The 23,649-nt window shown below is 44.1% G+C and overlaps 2 protein-coding genes across 7 annotated transcripts; one reads left to right on the forward strand and one right to left on the reverse strand.

Annotated features, from left to right (window-relative positions):
• The first annotated feature begins 1,455 nt into the window (after window positions 1-1,455).
• Window positions 1,456-10,765, forward strand: LOC129190534 (B- and T-lymphocyte attenuator-like). 3 transcript variants are annotated; one of them, XM_054793129.1, is made up of 7 exons: window positions 1,456-1,591; window positions 1,932-2,012; window positions 5,845-6,165; window positions 6,236-6,277; window positions 6,381-6,482; window positions 9,389-9,423; window positions 9,499-10,765. In XM_054793129.1, exons 1-7 carry the CDS (start codon window positions 1,534-1,536, stop codon window positions 9,787-9,789), a joined length of 930 nt encoding a protein of 309 aa, XP_054649104.1. In that variant the 5' UTR covers window positions 1,456-1,533; the 3' UTR covers window positions 9,790-10,765. The 3 variants fall into 3 exon arrangements, with proteins under 3 accessions (XP_054649104.1, XP_054649103.1, XP_054649105.1); XM_054793128.1 differs by having other exon boundaries at window positions 9,389-10,765; XM_054793130.1 differs by lacking the exon at window positions 1,932-2,012 and having other exon boundaries at window positions 1,459-1,591; window positions 9,389-10,765.
• A 511-nt stretch (window positions 10,766-11,276) lies between these two features.
• On the reverse strand, window positions 11,277-23,280 carry LOC129190488 (OX-2 membrane glycoprotein-like). 4 transcript variants are annotated; one of them, XM_054793125.1, is made up of 9 exons: window positions 23,150-23,280; window positions 22,368-22,480; window positions 21,285-21,338; window positions 21,142-21,206; window positions 18,120-18,443; window positions 17,374-17,703; window positions 15,995-16,279; window positions 15,708-15,803; window positions 11,277-11,766 (listed from the first exon to the last, which is right to left on the reverse strand). In XM_054793125.1, the coding sequence occupies exons 4-9, from the start codon at window positions 21,197-21,199 to the stop codon at window positions 11,762-11,764; spliced, it is 1,098 nt and encodes a 365-aa protein (XP_054649100.1). In that variant the 5' UTR covers window positions 21,200-21,206; window positions 21,285-21,338; window positions 22,368-22,480; window positions 23,150-23,280; the 3' UTR covers window positions 11,277-11,761. The 4 variants fall into 4 exon arrangements, with proteins under 4 accessions (XP_054649100.1, XP_054649099.1, XP_054649102.1 ...); XM_054793124.1 differs by having other exon boundaries at window positions 11,277-15,803; window positions 21,285-21,335; XM_054793127.1 differs by lacking the exon at window positions 15,708-15,803.
• Window positions 23,281-23,649: the final 369 nt, after the last annotated feature.

Raw genomic sequence — 23,649 nt, forward strand, 5'->3', positions numbered from 1 at the left:
TTAAAATATGCAATGTCCAACTCATGTCTGAATTAGAGTGAAATATTTGAGTTTGTGGTCTATTTGATATTTGATTTAAATTTATGCATATTTGTATGCACGCAGATATCATTTCCTTGACAGAATCCCTGAATAAAGTCCCCTAAAATGCACCGTGGACATGTAATATTATGGTATTATTAATAGTATAATGTTATATATGTAGTTTTAATGTTTCAAAAGATGACAGGTAATTAAAAAAAATATATACATTTACAAAAATTTAATAACTTCAATAAATAAATGAAGCAATAAATAAACAAATATATAAAAAGACTTAAATAAAAGTGTAAAAACTAATGCAAATAAATAAAAATGTAAAAAATTGCAAAATAAAAATGACTTCAATAACTGTAACAAAAAATACAGATTAAAATGACTAAGAATTGTAAACAGTATAAAATACTATAATAATACAATTGACTTAAATAAAATGTAAAAAAAAAACATTTACACCAATACCTTTAAATAATTAAATGAAGAAATACATAAATAAAGACTTAAATCAAAATCTAAAAAAATAATAAAATGAATAAAAAATAGAAAATGACATAAAAAGTGTAAAAAAAATAATAAAGATGACTTAAAACAATTGTAAAAAAAAATTAAATGACTTAATTGAGTGTAAAAAATAATAATAAAATTAAAATAAAAAATGACTTAAATAAAAGTGTAAAAAAACAACTAAATAAAATAAATGAAAATGTTTCGTGTAAACCGGTAAGAAAGCCAATATGGAGTGCCTACATACAGCATACACTACCAGCCCAAAGTTGTAGAACACTCCAATGTCCGTGGAGGAAAAAGCTACATTGTTGAAGTGTTAAGATGGTCTGTCTCTCTTCCATGGTTAATTCCCTTTTTTCTTCCATGTTTGGAGCCACATATGACCTTCTCCAGTACAATGCTGTGCAGCTGATGCTCACGAGGGCACAATACCACAGTGTGTGTTTATGCAGACAGAGGAGGTCGTAAGTACTCCAGAACTTGTGTGTCATGTTGTGTGTCACACGTGTGGTGTTTGTGTGCGGTACAGCGAGTGAGTGGTTTCTGCATCGCTGCTTATCAAAAGCCAGTGAAACTATACTGTAAAGAGATGGTGTCTGACTACTTCCTGTGTGGCTAAAACTCATCACAGTAGTGAGTGAGTCCCGTTATGTGCGTAACAGTACTGTGAAAGTACTGTGAAAGCGTCATGGATGCCGGCCGCGGGTTGTAGTTTGCTCGCTCCTGGTCTGTCATCAGCTCTTGTTGTCTGAGGAGGGCCGGGGGTGTGGGAACGCACGTCGGCAGTGTTTCAGGCCTGTCGATTTTGCAGAAGTCGCTGCAAGCCCGCCGACTTTCTCTCACCTCCACCTATAGCACTGCAGAGCCGGAACAGAAAGAGGAAGTACACTACTCACTTCTGTTTGTGTGCAACCAAAAGATGATGTGCTGAGAGACCTTCTGCTTCTTAGGACGCTGCCATGAGATGTTGTAGCGTTTTCCTCCACCATGAACCTCCTGTGGAGTGTGTCCATCGTGGCGGCGCTGCACCTCACGTCGAGCGGCAGTAAGTCACCTTCTTGTCTACGCTCTTTGTATGGCATTTGCTAGTCAGCAATTACAGGTGCTTTCTGTAGAGCAGGGGGAGGGAACCTATGGATGTGCCTCTCAGACATTTCTTAAAATGCATTCATTCATTCATTCATTTTGTTTCCGCTGACATTTGAAAGTAAAACAATACAGAAATCACAGTGTTAAAAAGAACATTCCAAACCTTCTTATGCATTTTGAGCCGTCATCCATTTTCTACTGCAATGCATGTGTGGCCACGCTTAGTTATTACTGGAAAATAGCCTAGCCGCGTTATGGAGTAGGCCAGGAAGTAAACTTCCCTCTGAATTCTGCAGAGCCAACCCTTTTGATGAGGAAGACGACAAGAAGAAATAAACATACGGAGTACGGTGCAAATCCATGCAACACCGTTCATGGTAAGAAGTATTCTATTTATTATTGGTTAGCTAAATGATCAAATCAGAGACTCGTTGTATTCTAAAATGGTTGGCCTTGCTTAAACATGCACACATTTAGTTGTATTCTACCTAGCCTCTCAAGTCCCATCAACCTCCAGGTGGAGGATCCTCCACAGGCTTGCAGTCATGCATGGACCTACTGTTAGGCCACCCCCAACCAATACTCTCAAGCACTAATGCTTGCAGTGGGCCAACAAATACATGGAGGAAAAGGCTTCTTGAGACGTCATCTGTACTTCTGTGAAGAAGGTGTCGGACGTTTCGCTCCTCATCCGAAGAGCTTCGTCAGCGAACTAATAAGTGCTGGTAGCCTAGGCCTTAAATACAGTAAGAGTGGGCGGAATTGGTGTGCCAACACCCTCCTCCTATTGGTTCGTTACACTAAGCCTGGGCGGAGTAGTGGTATAATCCTATCCTGTTATTAACACCTCCGATAAAAGGGAAGTGTCGCTTAGTGTAGTCATGGCGGGTTTTCTCTCCTGCCTCAGGCTGACCCTGCACTCAGTGCCTCACCCTGGTGATGCGCATCCTTTGCACAGCTGCCCAGAATCCCTCGTTTGTCACACTGAATTGGTTCCAGACCCAGCTGTGATAAGTGAATTTCTGAGAAGTAGGATTCCTCATTTACAATACAAATCAAATAGATTCATCGTGAGAACATAGAAAATTGCTTATGACCTTCTAAATATGACTTTTAACATTAGAGCCCTGTAGACATGAAATAACACCCCTATAGTCACCTTTACACTCCTATTACCCAATATAGTAGACATAATAAGAGAAAATAAGACATATTAGGCATGGAAAATCTGTTTACAACCTTCTATTACAATTTTTTAACATGATTAGAGCCCTCTAGACATGAAATAGCACTCCTATAGTCAACTTTACACTCCTTTTACCCAATATAGTAGACATACAGTAGTACCTCGCATAACGTAAACCTCCTTTTACGTAAATTCCATTGAACGTAAAGAATTTATGTAAAGTTTTTGCATCGTATTACGTAAGAAATTCCATATAATGTAAAGCGCCAAGTTGGTGTATGTATGTGTGTATGTATGTATGTATGTACTTTATTTATCCCACAGCGGGGAAATTTACTTGTTACAGCAGCAAGCAAGATACGCAAGTAAAGAATACATAGTGACTACAACATGGTTCAGGTGGTGCAGGTGTTGTAGAGCCTGACAGCGGTCGGTATGAAGGACCTCTCCTTCTTACACCGTGGGTGTAACAGTCTGCTGCTGAAGGAGCTGCTCAGGGAAACAACAGTGTCATGTAGCGGGTGAGAGGTGTTGTCCATGATGGATGTCAGCTTAGCCAACATCCTTCTCTCCCCCACTTCCTCCACGGAGTCCAGAGGACCGTCCAGGACAGAGCTCGCTCTCCTGATCAGTCTATTGATCCTGCTCCTGTCCCTGTCCGTGCTGCCCCCTCTCCAGCAGCCCACAGCATAGAAGATGGCTGAGGCCACCACAGAGTCATAAAAGGTCCGTAAAAGAGTCCTGCACACACCAAAGGACCTCAGTCTCCTCAGCAGGTGAAGGCGACTCTGGCCCTTCTTGTAGAGGGCGTGGGTGTTGACGGACCAGTCCAGTTTGTTGTTAAGGTGAACACCCAGGAATTTGTAGCTGTCTACCAACTCTATGTCTGTTCCCTGGATGTTCACCGGTGTTAAGTGAGAAGTTTTCTTCTGGAAGTTAATGATCATCTCCTTTGTCTTGCTGGTGTTGAGTTGCAGCTGGTTAAGCTCACTCCAGCTGACAAAGTCCCTGATGACCGTCCTGTATTCCAGATCGTTCCCCTCTGAAACCAACCAACAATGGCTGTGTCGTCGGAGAACTTCTGGATGTGACACTGTGTGGAGTTGTGTGTGAAGTCCGAGGTGTAGAGGGTGAAGAGGAAAGGGGAGAGCACCGTACCCTGAGGGGCACCTGTGCTGCAGAGTACCATGTCAGACACACAGTGACGGAGCCTCACATACTGTGGTCTGTTGGTGAGGTAGTCTATAACCCATGCAGTCAGGTGTTGGTCTACTCCCACACTCTCCATCTTCACTCTGAGTAGTGACAGCTGGATGGTGTTGAAGGCACTGGAGAAGTCAAAAAACATGACCCTCACAGCGCTCCCGCTGTCCTCCAGGTGTAGCAGTGATCTGTGCAGCAGGTAGATCACTGCGTCGTCCACTCCGATCCGAGGCCGGTAAGCAAACTGCAGGGGGTCCAGCTGAGTGCCCACCAGGGGTCACAGGTGCTGCAGGATAATCCTCTCCATGGTCTTCATCAGGTGAGAGGTCAAGGCAACAGGCCTGAAGTGGTTAGGCTCCTTGGGACGCGGTGTCTTTGGGATCGGGACCACACAGGAGGTCTTCCACAGGGCCGGGACTTTCTCCAGGCTCAGGGTGAGATTGAACAAGTGCCTGAGAACTCCACAGAGCTGGTCAGCACAGTGATTAGAGCACTGGTGCAAGTTCAGACTAACACTTGGTGAGGCCTTCTGACGCTTCACGCTCTCATTGGCTGATTTTCGGGGCACCGCCTCCGCTCTCATCTCATTGGCTGATTATCGGGGCACCGCCTACGCTCTCATCTCATTGGCTAAGTTATACAGCACATACGTGAGTTTGTGTGAGAGACAGGCTTGTCCCTTCAAACTCCTTCCTCTTCGTAGTCGCCCTGAAACTAACTTAAACAATTAAGTTAAGTTACGAATTAAAATTTTGCACACAGCATTATCGTGTAGTGCATGTGCATTTGTCTGTGAGACCAGCTGACTTTTAGACTCTTTGAGTCGCGTTTCAACTCAGGCTAGTCCTCCTCCTCCTTCCTGCCTCCACTTGCGCTCCTGATCAAGACATCTCGTGAACAGTAGGATTGTTTTTGTTTTTCAGTTTTATTCATTTACAGTAATCTTATTTATTACCTTATTTTATATTGGAATGTTACTCTACTATGTTTATGCTAACGTTTTATTAGATTTTCCCACCATATTTGGTGGACTTTGAATATTTTGAAGGGCCAAAGGGGTGAGTTTGGGAAGATCTTGGAACGGATTAGGCTATTTACATGTATTTTACGCTTCGTATAACATAAAAACTCTATAACTTAAAGGTTCTCAGAACGGATTATATACATTGTAGGGGATTCTACTGTAATAAGAAAAAATAAGACATATTAGATATAGAAAATCTGTTTACAACCTTCTAAATACAAGTTTTAACATGATTAGAGCCCTCTAGACATGAAATAACACCCCTATAGTCACCTTTACACTCATATTACCCATTTAACACATAAATAAGACTTGTGCTGGTGTGTGTCGCTGAAAATGTGTTCCATTGCTAGGGGAGTTGCGTGGGACCCACTTCCTGTCCAGCCCTGGACGGGAAGTAGGTTCAGCGTTGAATTTTAGCATGGTGTGGGTGACGGCCGCCACAGTAGCCGTGTTAGGGATTATTGTGCCTGCTGTGAGATCATTCAAAGATGCAATAAAAGCCTGTTGTTCATTCACATCGGACACATCAGACCATTCACATCGTCTTTGAATGTGTCTTCTGAATGCTGTATATTTCTATTTTAGTTCATTTTTAGCCATTTTTATACTTGAAAACGCTTCATTTACGCAAAAAACATAAAATTAGTTTAAATATTCATATTTATTGACTAATATTAATAATGGCGAGGAATGTGGACTGTACGTCCACTATTCTGCGTGTCCAAAGTTCCCGTCCATGTCTTCACAATGAACGTCAGCTGTAACTAACCCCTGTGTTTCTCGTCCTGTCCAGATGGAGACGACTGCGCCCTACAAATCTTCGTGCCGCAAAAAACCAGTTTGGAGGCCCCCGTTGGGGAACACCTGCAAATTGCTTGCACCATACGGAGCACCTGCTGCAAGGAGTTTGAAAAGGTCTCCTGGCATAAGGCGGAAAACAACACTTTTGTGCCGGTGACCAGCGACTCCCACATGAATACGATACTGGAGCACATCAGCAGCTCGGAGAAGATGTTACGATTACACTTCACACGCATACAAATAAGCCACGCCGGTTTGTATCGCTGTCAAAGTGGATTCAGCATGGGCCACCTCATCAGCGTGTCCGTCCACGGTACGTGCTGGTGGATTTTGCTTCATTCTGAGGGCTATCCTGACATTAAATACCACCTTTGGTTTTCTAGATAACCCTCCGATGACTAACAGCTCATTCAGGAATGAAACCAGTGAGAATGTTTGTGCAGCTAAAACCTGCACTCAAATGAGAAATGTTTTATTTTCCTGCTTTGACAACACATTTTTAAAAGTAAACCGTGTCTCCCTGCTTAGGTCCTGCAGGGGAAGCACAGTGGATGCTTGTGGCTTCTGCTGTTGGCACTGTGGCGTTTGTCGTCATCGTGATATGTGTTTCTGTTCTATCAGTGCGTAAAGGTGAGGCCTTATTGCACATGCAATATCCCATATTTACACATCTTCAAAGATACTCAAGAAATACTACACAGTGGACCTTGCAGAAGGTCCGAATCTTCCGAAATGTACTCTTAACCGAAACGATTGTTGACATAAGAAATCATGTAAATCCAATGAATCCGTTCGAGAAAGCCAAAACACAAAACACGTTTTTAAAAGAGCTGCCAAAAATAGCTGATTTACTTAATTTAGTACGCTCAAATTTTGAGTGGAATTCCCACACGTGGATCACGTAAAGCCACAGCTCTCTGTTATGACGACGGACTGAGGCACACTCGCACAGTCACAGTCTGACGCTCTTTTTTTAATTCAATCCTGACCTTAACACACCAACGGCAGCGCAATGGCACAAAAAGTGTTGGCCCCCTCCCTGATTTCTTATTTTTTTGCATGTTTGTCCCACTTCAATGTTCCAGATCATCAAACAAATGTAAATATTAGTCAATGACAACACAACTCAACACTTTATGCACTTTTTCAATCTAACTTTTTATTATTAAACAAACATCCAAAGCTACATGTCCCTATGTGAAAAAGAGATTGCCCCCCCCAGTTAAAATATAACAGATGAATTCAGTGTGGAAAAGCTTATAAAGCCATTTCTAAAAGCTTTGGGACTCCAGCCAACCACAGTGAGAGCCATTATCCACAAATGGCCGAAACATGAAACAGTGGTGAACCTTCCCAGGAGGGGCCGGCCAACCAAAATGACCCCAAGAGTGCAGCCACGACTCATCCGAGAGGTCACAAAAGACCCCACAACAACATCCAAAGAACTGCAGGCCTCACTTGCCTCAGTTAAGGTCAGTGGGCCTCATTCACGAAACGTTCTTACGCACAAATCTGTTCTTAAAGCCTTCTTACGAAGATTTTTGGCATTCATGAAACGTGTTCTTAACTCACAGTTCTTAGATCTAAGAACAAATTCTACGAACGCTCAGGAGGACTCTTACGCACAAGCAAAGCTTGCACTTTCAATGCACAATCGCCCTCATGATGGATTTTGCAACCTGATCCCAAAAAATGTAGTGCAAATAAAATATCCCAACAATGATTTATCATCAAAACAACTAAAATATACTCCATGGATAAATATATATTCAAATCCCAATTCATCAAAAAAAAAGGCTGGCTGGACGTGCGCTGCGCAGAGAGAGAATGTAAAGGGACCATTAGATTTATTTGCTGAAAGCCACCAATATTTGATGTCCTGCTTCAGGACCTCCAAGGACCTGTTCTTGCAGGTGTTCAGGATCATCAGAATAACATCGCAATGAAACGTGGTGTGTCTATTGCGCACGTAGCACCCCCAGATAACGACATGCGCCCTCAGCCACGTCTTGAGCCAGAGCACGGGGCTGCTGTATTAATTAGGCAGCGTCTAATCAAATGTGACCACATAAAAAATACATTGTCACACACAAACTATGTATTTTGACTTTATTTTTCCATCATGATTGTGTAAATATTTTCTAGAGTCTCCGAAATGGTTTGGTTTCTGATTGATGGCCCACCTCCCGTTTCCTCCAGATCCCTCCGGTGCAGTCCAATCTTTTTTTTTAGTCTATTTTAAGTCAAACCACTTCTTTTTAACCTCTGCGGTGGCGCGTTTCTCCGTGGAAACGGCATTTATGTTTCCTGCAATGGTGCTCCATGCCGACTCTTTTTGGATGGCCTGATGACCGGTGGATACACGTGAAAATAAGGTGGTCTTGTGTTCGCTCACTCCTTGTAAAAGCACCTCTATTTCAGTACAATTGAACTTTTTCTTTCGTTTGTTGTCCAGCTGCTCCTCAGTCTTGCCCTTGCGCGTTGCCATCTCCGCCTCCAGCTGCCTGTTGCGCACGGCACATTTTTTACCTTGTATGGGAAATAATAGGCGGTGACCTATGCAAATTAGGGCTCACATGCACGGGCATCGCAGTTGGCATTCATCAACCTAAGAACACCGGTGCAAACGATTATCCCTACTTAAGAACGTGTCGTGAATGTGACGCAGTTTCCAACCTGCGCCTTCTTAAGTACACTTCTTAAGAAGACTTTTAAGAAGATTTTCGTGAATGAGGCCCTGTGTTCATGACTCCACCATAAGAAAGACACTGGGCAAAAACGGCCTGCATGGCAGAGTTCCAAGACCAAAACCACTGCTGAACAAAAACAACATTAAGGCTCGTCTCCATTTTGCCAGAAAACATCTTGATGATCCCCAAGACCTTTGGGAAAATACTCAAAAGTTGAACTTTTTGGAAGGTGTGTGTCCCATTACATCTGTCATTTCAGAAAAAGAACATCATAGCAACAGTAAAATGTGGTGGTGGTAGTGTGATGGTCTTCAGGACTTGGAAGACTTGCTGTGATAAATGGAAGCATGAATTCTGCTGAAGGAGAATGTTGGTGACCTCAAGCTGAAAGCAACTTGGGTTCTGCAGCAGGACAATGATCCAAAACACACCAGCAAGTCCACCTCTGAATGGCTGAAGACTTTGGAGTGGTCTAGTCCAAGTCCTGACCTGAATCCTATTGAGTTGTGTTGTCATTGTCTAATATTTGCATTTGTTTGATGATCTGAAACATTGAAGTGGGACAAACATGCAAAAAAATAAGAACTCAGGAAGGGGGCCAACACCACTGTATGTATCTCCAACTCACCAACACTAGTCAGGTAGTTTTTCAGACATGTGTGGTATCTTGTGGCTTGATTTAAATTGTCAGTTCATCCTGTCCTGCCATTTATCTTTCTGCTCAGAAAATACATAAAAATGGGTCGAAATAATTACAAATGGTGATTAATCATGGTTAATTAGTTCCGTTTGCCGGCCCTAATATAAATATGTACATGCAGTCAACAATACATGTGCGTCATGCAGGTCACACAAAGGGAAGGACACAGCTGGAAGATCAGGTGAGACATCCTAAACGCTCGGTACAACACAACAGGACGTGTTTCAATACAGTATTCATACGTGTACGTGTGCAGGACATCTCCATGGAAATGGAAAACCAACACACTGGTGTCAACCCGCTGGCCAGGCCAACCGCCTCTGACCCGCCAACTCCCAAAGAGACGCCACCCTCGCGGTTGCTGAGAGGCGGCAGCTACGTTTCCAGCTGGCTGAGCAGAGGGAATGAAGATCCAAACAGGAGGACAGAAGACGAGGACAACTCCGTGGTGTATGCCGCGCTTGATCACCGGCTGCCGCCAGGCAGAGCTGCTCGACCACGGAGGCCCAAGGAGGAGAGCTCAGAGTACGCGGCCATACTGGTGTGATACGAGGCGGGAGAATGACTTCACTGCAAACGCAAGCTTGTTTTCTGTCGATTTGGCTTCGCTTTTTTACGCCGGATGCAAGGGGTGTCGCGAGATTTCTGTTCAGAAAAAAGATATCTTGTGGGCTCTTGTGCTGGCACGATAATAAATAATTATTCACACAATAAATGAAAATGAACTTGATCATTTTGCCAGCTTCGATATATTTCTGTGCCGATATTCGATATTTTCCTCGTCTCCAAACAGGCAGGAGGAGGGTTCACTTGTTTTCACGCTTCCTCTGGTGTCGGAAACATCAACATGGACAATTGGCTTGATTTCAGATGCTTTCATATTTCAGTGCGATAAGAACATCGGGTGTCAGGACTTCAGAAAGAAAAGCAACGCTGGCAAAGTGATTGGCAGCATCAGCGGAAGGCGATGCAGCAACTTTGCATAAAGCCCGTGGGGGGGTTTCCTGCACTTTATGAAAGTGTCAGTGCACCATCAGGCATGTGCATGCCTCCAACTTTTGCCACAATGTCATGTAGTAAACGTACATGAATCCCTCATTTATCACAGTTAATTGGTTCCAGGCCCGACAGTGATAAGTGAAATTACGTGAATTAAGATTCCTCATTTAGAAATGGAATGTTTGTAGATACAGCAATGAAACCTTTTTACAGCCTTCTAAATACAATTTTAACATTATTCTACACCTCTAGACATGAAATAACACCCCTATATTCACTTTTACACTCATATTACCCAATACGCTGTAGTAGACATAACTAGAAAAATTTGCCATTCAAGACAAAAGGACTCGTACTCACTCGTGTGTGTTGCTGTAAATGTGTTCCCGGTGCTATGGGGGCAGACAGGAAGTGACATCGGGGGTTCAGAGTTGCATTTTAGCTTTCTGTGGGTTATGGCCACAACGGTAGCCCATGTTAGGGATGATTGTGCCTGTTGTGAGATCACCCAAACCTGCAATAAAAGCCTGTTGTTCCACTGATCCAGTCTGGTGCTTATTGACGTGGTCAATCCAGCCAATCAGGAAGCAGAAGACAATGGGCGGTGCAGACAGAAGAGAGAGAATAGAGAGACACGGCGCCTTGTGTGCTCAGGCACAGAACTACAACACTCAACTTCCCACAATGCAATCTTAAAGGGCCAGGCTCGGCCTACAACGGCGTTCATAGGCTGTACTAAAATTGCACCAAAAAAAAAAATCCACCAAACAGCGATTTCGTGAAAGTGAACGGCGATGCAGCGAGGGAACAGTGTACATCTTTTGATTATGATTTACAGAGCAAACATGCATTTGAAATGAGGCTTGGAAGTGCCAACTGTGTTCGTTGAGGGACGTTTCACTGCTTCCTCCTGATAAGACTTAACATTTTCGCTGCTAACGCTGCCAGGAATCTCAACAAGGCAAACAAAACAAGACTCCCAACTTTCTCTTTCCTGTGTGATGTTTCCCAAAGCAGAAAAGTGTGAAGAAAGAAGAGTTGCTTCCCATTTATTGTCTTCAAGCTGTAATTGTACGCCAGCCAGGTGAGAACACATCCAACATCAATTCAAAGACATTTCTCAAACTGTCGGTCATATTTGAAAAGCGTCTTTTTTCCCCCCAGCGGCATTCAGCTTCACAGGGCAATCGTTGGGACGGCAGCGACCTCGTCTGTCGCAGGTCAGCTGCAAGACATTTCTGTGCCCCCGCCCCTTTTTCTCACTTTTAGCAGCACAATACGACAACAGTCAAGTGCTGGAAGTCTTCTTCTGACTGTTCTTCCGTTGCTGATAGGCAGCTGGTAGAACTTCCAGCAGATAGGAGCAGAGCACAGGTAAGCAAGTCTTGGCTTGTCAAAATAGCTCAACAATGTAACAAAAATACAACACAATACAGCAAACCACCGTTTTTAGTTCTTCACGCTGCATATTTCTTTGTAGATCCTCGCAGGTCTTCTCTCATAGCAGCGATGGCGCCGCATCAGTCTGGGGGGGAGACAATAACACTCAGTCATAAAAAAAGAGCACATTCAAAGTGGCACCAGGCAACATTCAAATTCCTCGGGCCTGCCTGCGTGTTTTAAGGCCGGGCAGGATGTGGTCACTCCCTTGTGCAGAGAGGTGCCTCTACAAACATTCCAACCGTGTGGTCGGTGTTTAGCCTCGTCACCTACAAAGACTGGAATCAAATCCTAAACAGAGACAACCCGAGACAAGTCACTGGAAGTGGCGCTTCAAGAAAGACTTGACTCATTTAGCCTGAAAAACAACATTTTATTGCTACTGTGTGTGTGTGTGTGTGTGTGTGTGTGCTGTCCCATGTGACGGAGGCATTGTTGTCATGGGCCGACTTCCAGCTTTCCACCCCCCCAGTCAGCCATCTTCTTCCCCACAGAGGAAACGTGCTCTTTTGTCCGAGCTGTCAACAATGACCACTCGTTTTCCTCAGGATTGACAAAAAAGGAGGACATCGGGGCAAGAAAAGGTTGTTATGTTTCTTCAAGTGACAGAAAACACATGGAAAAGATGCATACAACGGCGTGCCCTCCAAGGTTGAACACAACAACGTTTTTACATTTTCAGCCATCATACAAGCGTCAGAAGGTTAACTGGAGAAGCACCCGGAGACCACAGACCTCCACCAAGCGCCATACTCCCCCCCAAGTGTAAACATTAGTCCTACATTGATTTGATCTACATATTGAGATCGCTTGCCCACGAAAACATATGATAATCAATTGGATTCATCATGATATCAATATTAGTTCCGTATTTATTTACATAAGTCGCATTTTCCGTCATGGCGGTTTTCTTCTGGATTTGGCGCCATAGCTTTAGAAGATACAAAAAAAAAACAGATTCCACAGTGTCTTGGCTTTATAGAACGCAGTTGTTGTATGCTTATAGCTTCATTTGTTGTCTTCCGAGGATGAAAATTCCAAAGGTCCTCTATTTTTTTTCATATTCTGGATTGTAGTATCCAGAATGATTCCGTTGTCTGGATCAGCCTTGGATATTTTGTAGAACATGTTGGAAACTTGTCCCGTATTTTTTCCCACTTGCTCTGACCATTTTTTGTGGCCGAAAATGGTTCTATCTCGCCATGTTAAAGAATCCTTGAAAAAAATTCCTGGATCCAGACGGTGATCCTGATCACCCCCAAAATTTAATCTGTTCTTCCAAATCCCATTTCAGACAACTCCGAAAAATTTCAACCAAATCCATTTGGAACTTTTCAAGTTATTTTGAACACAAACAGACAAGAAAAGCACTCGGAGAGCGCAGACCTCCACCAAGTGCTGTAGTTTTCCCCCCATATTGTGAGTTACACCATAAATATTAGTCCTACATTTATTTTATCGACATATTTAGATTGCTAATGTTAACAAGCTAGCAGTGCTAACATTAACATGCTAACACCCAGCATGATAGCGCAATGTACCGGGAAGGCTAAATGTCCTCAATGAGTTGAGAATTTTGACTTTGGAACGGTCTGATTGGGATGAGAGATGTGGACGTAGCTAGAACTTTTTAGATCAAAGGCATTTTGCATTCCAAAAAATTGGAATGTCAAGAATAGTGGGAATTGTTGATATGTGGAAAACAGCATGAATGTCCTTAATTAGTTGAATGCTTTGATGTTGGAACAGTCTGAGCGGGCTGAGAACTGTGGAAGTAGACACAAGTCTTTGGATCAAAGGCATTTTGCATTCCGGCAGAAAAAATGTGGGAATTTTTGTTCTGTGGCTACTAGCATGAATGTCCTGAATGTTGAACGAGTTGATGTTGGAATGCGTGCCTGTCGGTAGCTCTCGTTGACGTGATTTTATTTTTCCTCAAATTTTCGGGATCGAACACAAAATATCAAAGATCAACTGGTGGATCGCGATGGACGGCTTGCCGAGCGGCCCCTGCTCTATGCGCTTGTTTCGGGGCACAACCACTACGTGATGATCAAAAAGGCTCTGACCGCATTCAAGCCCATTTAGATGTGCACCGTTTGCATTTGCAAAAGTGGCAATTTGATGCGCAACTTCGAAAACCAAACCTACTCATATTAAACATCAAAAGACCCATTTTCAGCCTCCCGTTTACATCATGGGAGGCAAGCGGGAATGTTGCTCCAGGTGGTGAAGGTGGCTTCCATTTTTGTAAACTTCCCTTGCCATCCATCCCCAAATGTTCCCTATGGGATTTAAATCGGGGGAACACGCAGGACAGTCCAGTAGAGTGAGCTTATTCCTCTTTGTGAAGTGCTGCGTTGTCCTGTTGAGAAAGCCAGTCATTCCAAGATTTTGGCTTTTAAAAAGACTGTGGTCTTAAACTTTTGATCAGCTGATGAGCAGCCTATTTCACTTTCATGTTCCTTTGCAATAAATTGCTTCCTCTGAAAAAACATTTGTCTCCCTGCCGTTTCTTCTTTTTGCATTTCGAGGCTCTTCTTAGAACCTCCTGAAGGCCAAACAGTGAAAAATGTACATTCTTGCTATTTTCCAACTGGTCTGAACATTTCGATCAGGAGTGTATTAGCTATTTGAGTAATTGGAGCAGAAACATTTCCACAGTCAAACCTGTTGAGAAGCACCACATACTGTATTTATATTAGTCCTGTACGTTGTTGGAGTTTGTGCTTCATTCTTTACTGCATCTTATTTATTACTCACAACATTTCTTTATTGGTTCAGTTGCGATAAGTGTCAAATCAAGAGATGTGTGGGTGTCAGGTCAGGACTTGGACTAGACCACTCCAAAGTCTTCAGCCATTCAGAGGTGGACTTGCTGGTGTGTTTTGGATCATTGTCCTGCTGCGAACCCAAGTTGCTTTCAGCTTGAGGTCACCAACATTCTCCTTCAGCAGAATTCATGCTTCCATTGATCACAGCAAGTCTTCCACGTCCTGAAGACCATCACACTACCACCACCATGTTTTACAGTTCAACTTTTGAGTATTTTCCCAAAGGTCTTGGGGTCATCAAGATGTTTTCTGGCAAAATGGAGACGAGCCTTAATGTTGTTTTTGTTCAGCAGTGGTTTTGGTCTTGGAACTCTGCCATGCAGGCCGTTTTTGCCCAGTGTCTTTCTTATGGTGGAGTCATGAAAACTGACCACTGTTCTTTGGATGTTGTTGTGGGGTCTTTTGTGACCTCTCGGATGAGTCGTAGCTGCGCTCTTGGGGTCATTTTGGTCGGCCGGCCTCTCCTGGGAAGGTTCACCACTGTTCTGTGTTTCGGCCATTTGTGGATAATGGCTCTCACTGTGGTTGGCTGGAGTCCCAAAGCTTTTAGAAACGGCTTAACTATAACCCTATAACCTTTTCCACACTGAATTCATCTGTTATATTTTAACTGGGGGGAGGGGCAATCTCTTTTTCACACAGGGACATGTAGCTTTGGATGTTTGTTTAATAATAAAAAGTTAGATTGAAAAAGTGCATCAAGTGTTGAGTTGTGTTGTCATTGACTAATATTTACATTTGTTGGATGATGTGAAGCATTGAAGTGGGGCAAACATGCAAAACAATAAGAGATCAGGAAGGGGGCCAACACTTCACACCACTGTATGTGTGTTTGAGTAGCAGTTGCAGTGTGTGTCATTTGGTCGGCCACAAGTCTTCTTCTATCTTGTAGTGTCGTCTAATAGCCATTAATTAAGTGCAATGTTACATTTTTGAGCAAAGGACTTGAATTTTAAAGGCTGTTCTGACAAGTGTGTGCTTGTGTGGGCGGATGATTTAAGTTAAATTGCGCCGCCAACGTCACATTTTCCAAATAAGAAAGCTCCCACACGTCTGTGAGGAAAGTAGCTTGGTAACCTAGCAGATGACCTTTTCTAAGCTTGCGTTAAAACGTCTTTGTGATGTGTTCCCCCCAGCCCCCGTCTTACTCTCCTGCCAGGAGCTGCGGCCGTTTTGCCGCTGAAGCACTTACTGCGAGAGGAAAGACGGAGATAAACACACAAGCAGAGGAGGATCAGGACGGCCACCACACCGCATAGCCAGATGAGGACCACCACCACGGGACTCACTGCAGCACACAAACACACCCGCTTTTACACACGGCATGTTGGCCGATGTCGTGCAACAGGAATGAACCGCTTCCCGCTTGCAGGGACCTCATCAAAACAACCAGCGTTACCGGAATAGCTGAGAATACATAGAGCGGGGGCGGATGCCACCTCGCGCCCAGTAAGCCATGAAGAGATGAATACATCTCACCCAAGGTGTTGAGGGACACTGTAAGAGGTTTCTCCAGTCCCTGATGGTGCACCACGCACTGGACCGACATCTCAGTGAGAACCCCCGGCCGGAGGTGCAACGTGCTCGTCACCGTCGTGGTGCCGTCCTCCTCGCGGGAGAGGGAAACGAGCGGCGATTCTAGAGTTTGGTTGTCCTCGCCGACTCTCCACGTGATATTCGCTGCAGGCCGCGAGCGGGCAGTGCAGTTGGCCTCGGTGACCCCTGAAGACGAAGTGGCGTGGGTGGTCTTTGCCTCGGGTAGCACTGCAGGAAAACATGGTGCACTGAAAACTAGCATGTGTCCAACCCTACTGGAAATGGTGGGACAGTGCAAGGCCACTCTCACTACGACTGTACTTCCAAACGTCATGCAAAGCATGCAAGGCAGCAGTGTGATTGTTCGTGTTTTTGTGTGGTTTTCATGAAAGAGGTCGCACGCTGCCGTACAGTACATGTGAGCTTTCAACTCAGGTCAGACTGTGGTTTGTTTACAAACTTCGCTTCCCTTTCCTGAGCGATAAAAAGGGAAACATAACTATAAACTTCCCTTCTCCAAGTTCTGAGCCTCAATCGTCCCATGCAGCGCCTGTCCTGTGCTCGCTAAAGCAGGGTTGTCCAAACCTTTCGTACGGTAAAAATTGGGGGTGTCGGGGGCCACTCTGATATTTTACATTTGGTAAAAGAGGCCTAGAGGAAGACCAAGGAGGAGGTTTATGAATGTAGTGAAAGAGGACATGAAGGTAGTTGGTGTGAGAGAAGAGGATGCAGAAGACAGGTTAGATGGAGGCAATTGATTGGCTGTGGCGACCCCTGAAGGGAAAAGCCCAAACGAGAAGAAGAAGAAACCAACCCATGTGGATACGCTAACAAATGCTCACAGTCATCCCTCGTTTACAGCAGTTAATTGGTTCCAGACAAATAGATAGAAAGCCACAATCATCACACAGCAACTTAACACTCAAAAGGGAGCTAAGAAATATACAAATAAAGACCAATACGGGTTTCAAATAAAAGTTTAAATTCAGAAGCAGCCATTTTAACTTCCTCCCATAATGCGTTGCGACCCAGCAGAGCAGTTCAACCAATGGCTGCCACCAGAGGGAGCTCATGAGCTCAGCTCCAGAGGGCCAACTTTATTTCATGTGTAGAGGGCTCTAATAATGTTAAAAACTGTATTTAGAAGGTGATAAACACAGGTTTTCTATGCTCTAACAACAGAAATATTACATTTCTAAATAAGGAATTCTACTTCATGGAAATTCATTTATGCCTGTCAGGTCTGGAACCAATTACCCGCAGTAAACGAAGGATTACTGTATTTTCTTGTCAACTTCTGAATGAACTGCTCTCCAACTCACCATAAACATAAAGGCAAGCAGTGGCACTCCTGGTTCCGTCTGGGTACGTGTTGAACTCGCAGGTGTAGCAGGCCTCATCTTCCATTGCGACCGCTCGGAACCCCAGCCGGGTGTTGCCCAGACTTCGGCTCAGGCTCAGGCGGCTTTTCAGCGGCTCTTCAATGTTGTAGTGGCCTTGCTTGGAGAAGGCGGCCACGGTGACGGTGTGGCCCCGCTGGGCCGTCTTCTTCCACAGAACCTGCTGCACCCGCTCAGGGAGGCTGTACCAGCAGGACAGGGCGGCTGGCTTCCCGCTCACAGCCGTCTCATTGCCGTGGAGATGCACCCTGGCTGAGATGAAGCAAGTTTCGGAGAACTGCGGCAAACTTTCTGCTTACATTTGCTGGGATCAAAATGAGCTGTAAAAAAAGTTTATGGGACATTTCTGCAGGAGCCCGTTTAACAAGGAAGAGGCAAACCGTGCGTGCTCACATTTACTGTTGGCAACAGGACGGCTGGTGAGTGGGTGGGCTTTACCTCCTGCTCATCAGGTGGGGGTTAGGATGGGATAGCAGAACATACCCTCTGTGTCTTACTGCACAGAGAAGAGCAGTCAAGTCCAACTACTGTGCCTACTGGTTTGCCGTGAGAGATCATCAGGCTTGGTTGCGTGCCGTGAGATTTTTTTATCATGTAAAATATGTGCCTCGGCTCAATATACCCCGGGAAACACTGACCCCCAGACAGGAACCTGCCTGCAAACTCACCAGTCACCCTGATGCACGCGCTGCCTTCTTGTGAGCCCTTGGGGAAGACATCGAAGATGCATCTGTAGCAGCCCTCGTCCTCGGGCAGCACCCTGGTGATGCTGATGTAGCTGGAGGCCTTGTCGGAGGCGGCCAGCTGCACGTTGGGCGACCGGTGGCTGATGCGGACCGCAGCCCTCTCTTCATACGCCAGCAGGAGCTTGTTGTGTCTGTCGAGCCAGCGCACCTGATGGATGCTGTCGCCCGTCGCCGTCGTAACATTGCAGCCCAGCAAGACGGGTTCTCCCGCCTCTGTGGTTAAAGTGGCGGAAGATACGACCTCACCTGAGATGACACAACGTTGCCTCAATCAGTTTGATGCATTTGTACCAACGTGGGTACTTCTGCTGTCTTCTACACGTCATGTTGGCTGGAACTGAGCCCTCAGGAGACTCCTGCGTTCTACTGCCATCGATTTATGGACTTCCCACTTGTTTGGATTTATCAGCTTTAGCAACCCTTTAGTCACCAGATACACTCCTCATCAAAATGTTAAGACTGTTGAATAATGGCAAGAATGTACATTTTGTACTGTTGGATCTTAAGGAGGTTCTAAGTTCTAAGAGCTTCAATATGCAAAAAAAGAAAGAAATTGGAATCAGACAAAACACATTTTTGAGGAACAATAGCTAAGAAAAACCTGAACCCCCCCACCCCAAAATAGAAATGAAATGTTGAGAAAAGGAGTGAGTAATGAGTAGCTGCACCAGTGGCTTTGGGCGTGCTTTGGCGTGCTTCCAGGAGGCCAGAGGGAATGTTCCTCCAGGTGGTGAAGATGGCTTCCCTGTCTGGAACTCATGTCCATTTCTGTAAATCCATCCCCAAATGTTCTCAATTGGATTTAGACGAGGGGAACACGCCCACTGCAACATCTCCACATAGCCGGCTGCCGTTTGACGCCCCTGCACAACCTGAAGCTCCATTGTTCCACTGATGGCGCCCCCTCCACTGTGCCGTGTGGAAAACATCTCAGGTGGGATCTCCCTGTCATGCCATCAGGACCATCAAGGGAGAATAAAACCTTCTTCCACCTTTCAATGTCCCATGTTTGGTGCTCTCCTGCGAATTCCAAAACAAATTCCAAAAAATTCAAATTTTGTGGCGCTGAAGGAGACGAGACCTTTGAAGATGTTTTCTCTGGCAGATGGTGTCTGATGATTATCGGACTTCACTTGGCACCGGTGACAACTTTCATTTGGGCCCAGAATGGTCTTGATGGATAGCCAATGGGATCCCCATTTTTTTGGGTCTACCACTTGAATTTTTTGTTCCCTAACCCTCGGGATGTTTGCAGAAGTTTGAAATGACTGTCTTACTGCGTCCAACCTCAGCAGCAACGGCGCTGCGAGAGGCCTCGCTTACGCAGCTCGACAATCCCACCGCCTTCAAAGAGAGAAAGCTTTTTTGCCTTTGCCATCAAGAGATCATGACAGTGACGGAAAATGACATGGAATCCACATTTTCTTGCCAAGATTTTGGCTTTTCAAGCGTGCGGTCTTAAACTTTTGATCAGCTGATGAACAGCCTGTTTGACTTTACCGCTTCTCTGCAATAAATGGCTTTTTTGCCCCACTTCCATTTCTTCTTTTTTTGCATTTTGAAGCTCTACCTTGAATCTCCTTAAGGTCACGTTTCAGCTTGTCTTAACATTTCGATCAGGAGTGTAGAAGTGACACAATCCCCACCTCCACTTAACCCGCAAGACGCGAGGCCAGGCGGTGGTGGAAGAACAGAAAGCGGTAAAAGTGGTAAATAATAACCCCCAAAAGCTCAGCCCTCACCAAGTGAAGCGATGGAGGGAAGGGGCGGGCCTATCCTCACAAATGAAACTAATGTGAGTTGATGCGTTTTCCACATATAAAAACAGTCATTTATTTGGACTTTTTTTAATGCAGTCGTTTATCGTGGTGGATTGGTTCCGGTGAATTTCTGCCAAGCAGGATTCGGATATTTTCCAAGTTAGGCGACCGTCTAAATACAGGCTTTAACATGATTCGAGCCCTCTAGACATGAAATAACACAACTATAACCAGCTTTACACTCATATTACCCAACACAGTCAACATTACAAGACAAAAAAAAAAGGCTCGTGCTCGTTGCTGTAAATGTGTTCCGCTGTAAGGGGGGCTGAGAGGGGGACGGACAGGAAGCGATGTCGGGGGTTCAGAGTTGAGTTTTAGCATATGGCCACACAATATCCTGGGTTGTAATTAGGGGTTTTTATAAGGGATTATGGTGCCTGTGTAACCCGCCCTGTTTTGCACCGCCCGCACCGGGGCTTGAACACAAGACCTTCGTAATGGGAGGCGAGGGCGCTGACCACACGGCTAAAAGCCCGGACTGTCGACCGCGTGTTCAGCGCAGCTCTCGAGGCAGAGGGAGTGAGGTTTACCAACGTACACTCGCACACCTCACAGGCTGGCATCCGTTACACCTGTACTGACCAGTGTAGAATCCTACACATCACAACGTCTGTCAATGCGTCCTCTGAATGCCTTAGAGTTCTACTTTACTTCATTTAGACATTTTTATGCTTGAAAATGCTTCATTTAGGCAAGAAAATACAAACAATTCGCTTTTCAGTAAAAATAGGCCGTATTCAACCGCAAAACAGCATAGTTTATGAATTCCTATATTTGTGAAAACCGTGATAGCTGCATGACCGTATTGTGCAATTCTTCCTTTATGACTGGAGTGTCCAAACGTTTTCTGTAGAGGGGGGCATTCAGAACTACTTTGATACATTCGGTGCATTCAAGGTGGTAAAACCAATCCAAAGTAAGTCAATATGCGCTAAGCTATCTGAACTAAGCATCTTCTTAGCATTGTGTAAAAGGTGACAAGCCTAAATATATCTCATTTTATTTTTACAATATGCCGAGGGACAATAAAAACAAGCTGCGGGCCGAAAATGGCACTTCGGATACCTTTTCTTTATTACTAAACCCTAACCCTCTGTGACCCTCGCCCTCATGAAACCAACCTTGCGTGCTGCATGTTCCTCCGATCCACAGCAGTACGGTCAGACGCAGTCCAAACATGTCACAACTGCGACCAACACACAGACACCCAGTGAATGTTAGCACTTAGCGGGATGAAGCCAAGGAGAACCCGATGCAGGCTCACCCTCGTCAATATTCAGCAGGAGCGGCTCCGCATGGCGCACTGACGCACCGTCTGCTGCAATGGAGGACAAAATAGCCTTTCGTCATCATTTGCGTCAACCTCAATTAAAAGGGAGCGTCTCCTGTGCATGCTGGGATAAAACCACATCCCCCCCGGCAGCAAAAACAAAGTCTAGACTGAAGCAACACCTGACCTTCATCCCATGCAGACGACGCAAAGTCATGAGACACACGCCTTCATTTCTACTTTATGGTTGGGGTTTTTATACTGTTTTTTGTTTAACAGGCATAAGCATTTTAGTAGGACGGGGGGCTGAGATTTAGAAATTAACAGGAAAAACAGTTGCACATTTACGAGAACAAAGTCGGAATATTATGAGAATAACGTCGTAAATTTACAAGAAAAAAAGCTGTAAATTTATAAGAATAAGGTTGTAATATTATGAGAATAAAGCCGTAAATTTATACAAGAATAAAGTCCTAAATTTACGAGAAAAACAGTTGTACACTTACGAGAACAAAGTTGTAACTTTATGAGAAAAAAGTCGTAATATTATGAGAATAACGTCGTAAATTTACGAGAAAAAAGTTGTACATTTATGACAATAAGGCCGTAAATTTAAGAGAAAAACAGTTTACAATTTACAAGAATAAAAGATCGTAAATTTAAGAGAAAAATTGAAGAGGCCTAAGTCGTAGATTTACACCTTGTTGGAGGTGTTTTAGCAGCAGTCTTCAACCTTTTAGTCTAATTCAGAGGCATCTTTTGTTTGTATTTTAGCATCTGATTTCTGTGTTCCATCCTATCTAGTCAGAATAGAGCTGTCCTGCCTAGTCTTTGAGCATGAACTGATGAAGCCTACTCGGATGACAGGCAAAACATCTTCTAAGGACAGGATGGCTACAGGCAAGTTTAGAACCGTCCTATCTAGTAGGGCAGAGCTGTCCTACCTAGTCTTGGAAAATGAACTGATGAAGCCTTCGCAGATGAGAGGCGAAACATCTTCTAAGACAACCTAGACAGGATAGCATGGCTCCAGTCAAGTCTACAGACGTCCTATGTAGCAGGGAAAAGCTGTCCTACCTAGTCTTGGAACACAAACCGATGAAGCCTGCTGGGATGAAAGGCGAAACGTCTTCGAAGGCAACCCGAACAGTCAAGCTGCCATCGATCCAACGCACTGAGAATACAATGACCTGGATGAATGAGAATATTCACAGGAAAATCTGTTTTATATCAAATTAATTCAGAAAAGTCATATCATCATAATAAACATTTGCTACAAATATACTTTTACTCCAGAAACTCACATTACACTGTCTTTGATCACAAATCAATTTAAGCAACAATAACAACAAAATCTGAGGAGCCGAAAGATCTCAAAAGAGATGAAATTCCCAGCGCTTTTTCCTTTCAAGTTGCCGTCTGGCTGCAACCAAGGCTCCTGTCGGGCCGTACTTCAAACACTTTTCCACAATTTAAAAAAAAACCTCACTGCCAGATTATATAAGAAAGCATTAGCAAAGAACAAATAATATTAAATTAGGCCAAGACCAACAAAGTGCATTCATTATTAGATAAATTATGTTGTCACAACTGAAACTAAAGACATAATAATTAGTCCCCAATTACAAAACATATTTTAGGTATTAGCAAAAAATACATACAAAATAAGCAAATAAAAAAAGGAAAAAGTGGTAAATAAAAGATGTTGAAAAATAAAAATAAAAACGATTGAGTAAAAAAAATATGACATAAGATAAGAATAAATAACAAGAATGATAAATAAAGAAGAAAATGAGTTAAAGTAAGATTAAAGATGAATCATAAATACATACTAGAGTTGTAAAAAAGGTGAAACTCACCCACAGATGAAGAGATGTCAGTAATAAGTGTTTCTTGTTGGGAGGTAGGTCTGATTTACAAATGACGTGCAAGCGGAGGAGAAAAGTCCAAGACTGCTCGAGCCGAGCAACAAACGAGACGTCCAGATTCCTGACCAAAGCAGCGACTCCTCATTTAGACCCACTTTGCTCATTTCAGAGAACGCCTGCCCTCTAGTGGCTATTTTGTGTAGTTCCATTACTTCTGTCGGTATACCTCAGTGCTGGAGAGCACTGCTACTTCCTGAGGGCGCCAATTTTGACAGTGTAGTGCCGTCCCAAATTGATGACAGTGCTGTGCTGTACTGTCGTTGCGCACAGCCGCATTATTAGCATTAATAAATAATAAATTGCGCTGCGATTACAAATCCGTTGAAATTGTAGGTGAAATTGACAGCTGATGTGAGTGAAATTGTGTAATTGTAACCCCGTCAGACTGTATAACTCTTATCTTCTAGATGTGTATTTGTATTTATATGCAG

This window comes from Dunckerocampus dactyliophorus, chromosome 1 (genome assembly GCF_027744805.1).
Source record: "Dunckerocampus dactyliophorus isolate RoL2022-P2 chromosome 1, RoL_Ddac_1.1, whole genome shotgun sequence".
Lineage (NCBI taxonomy): Eukaryota > Metazoa > Chordata > Actinopteri > Syngnathiformes > Syngnathidae > Dunckerocampus > Dunckerocampus dactyliophorus.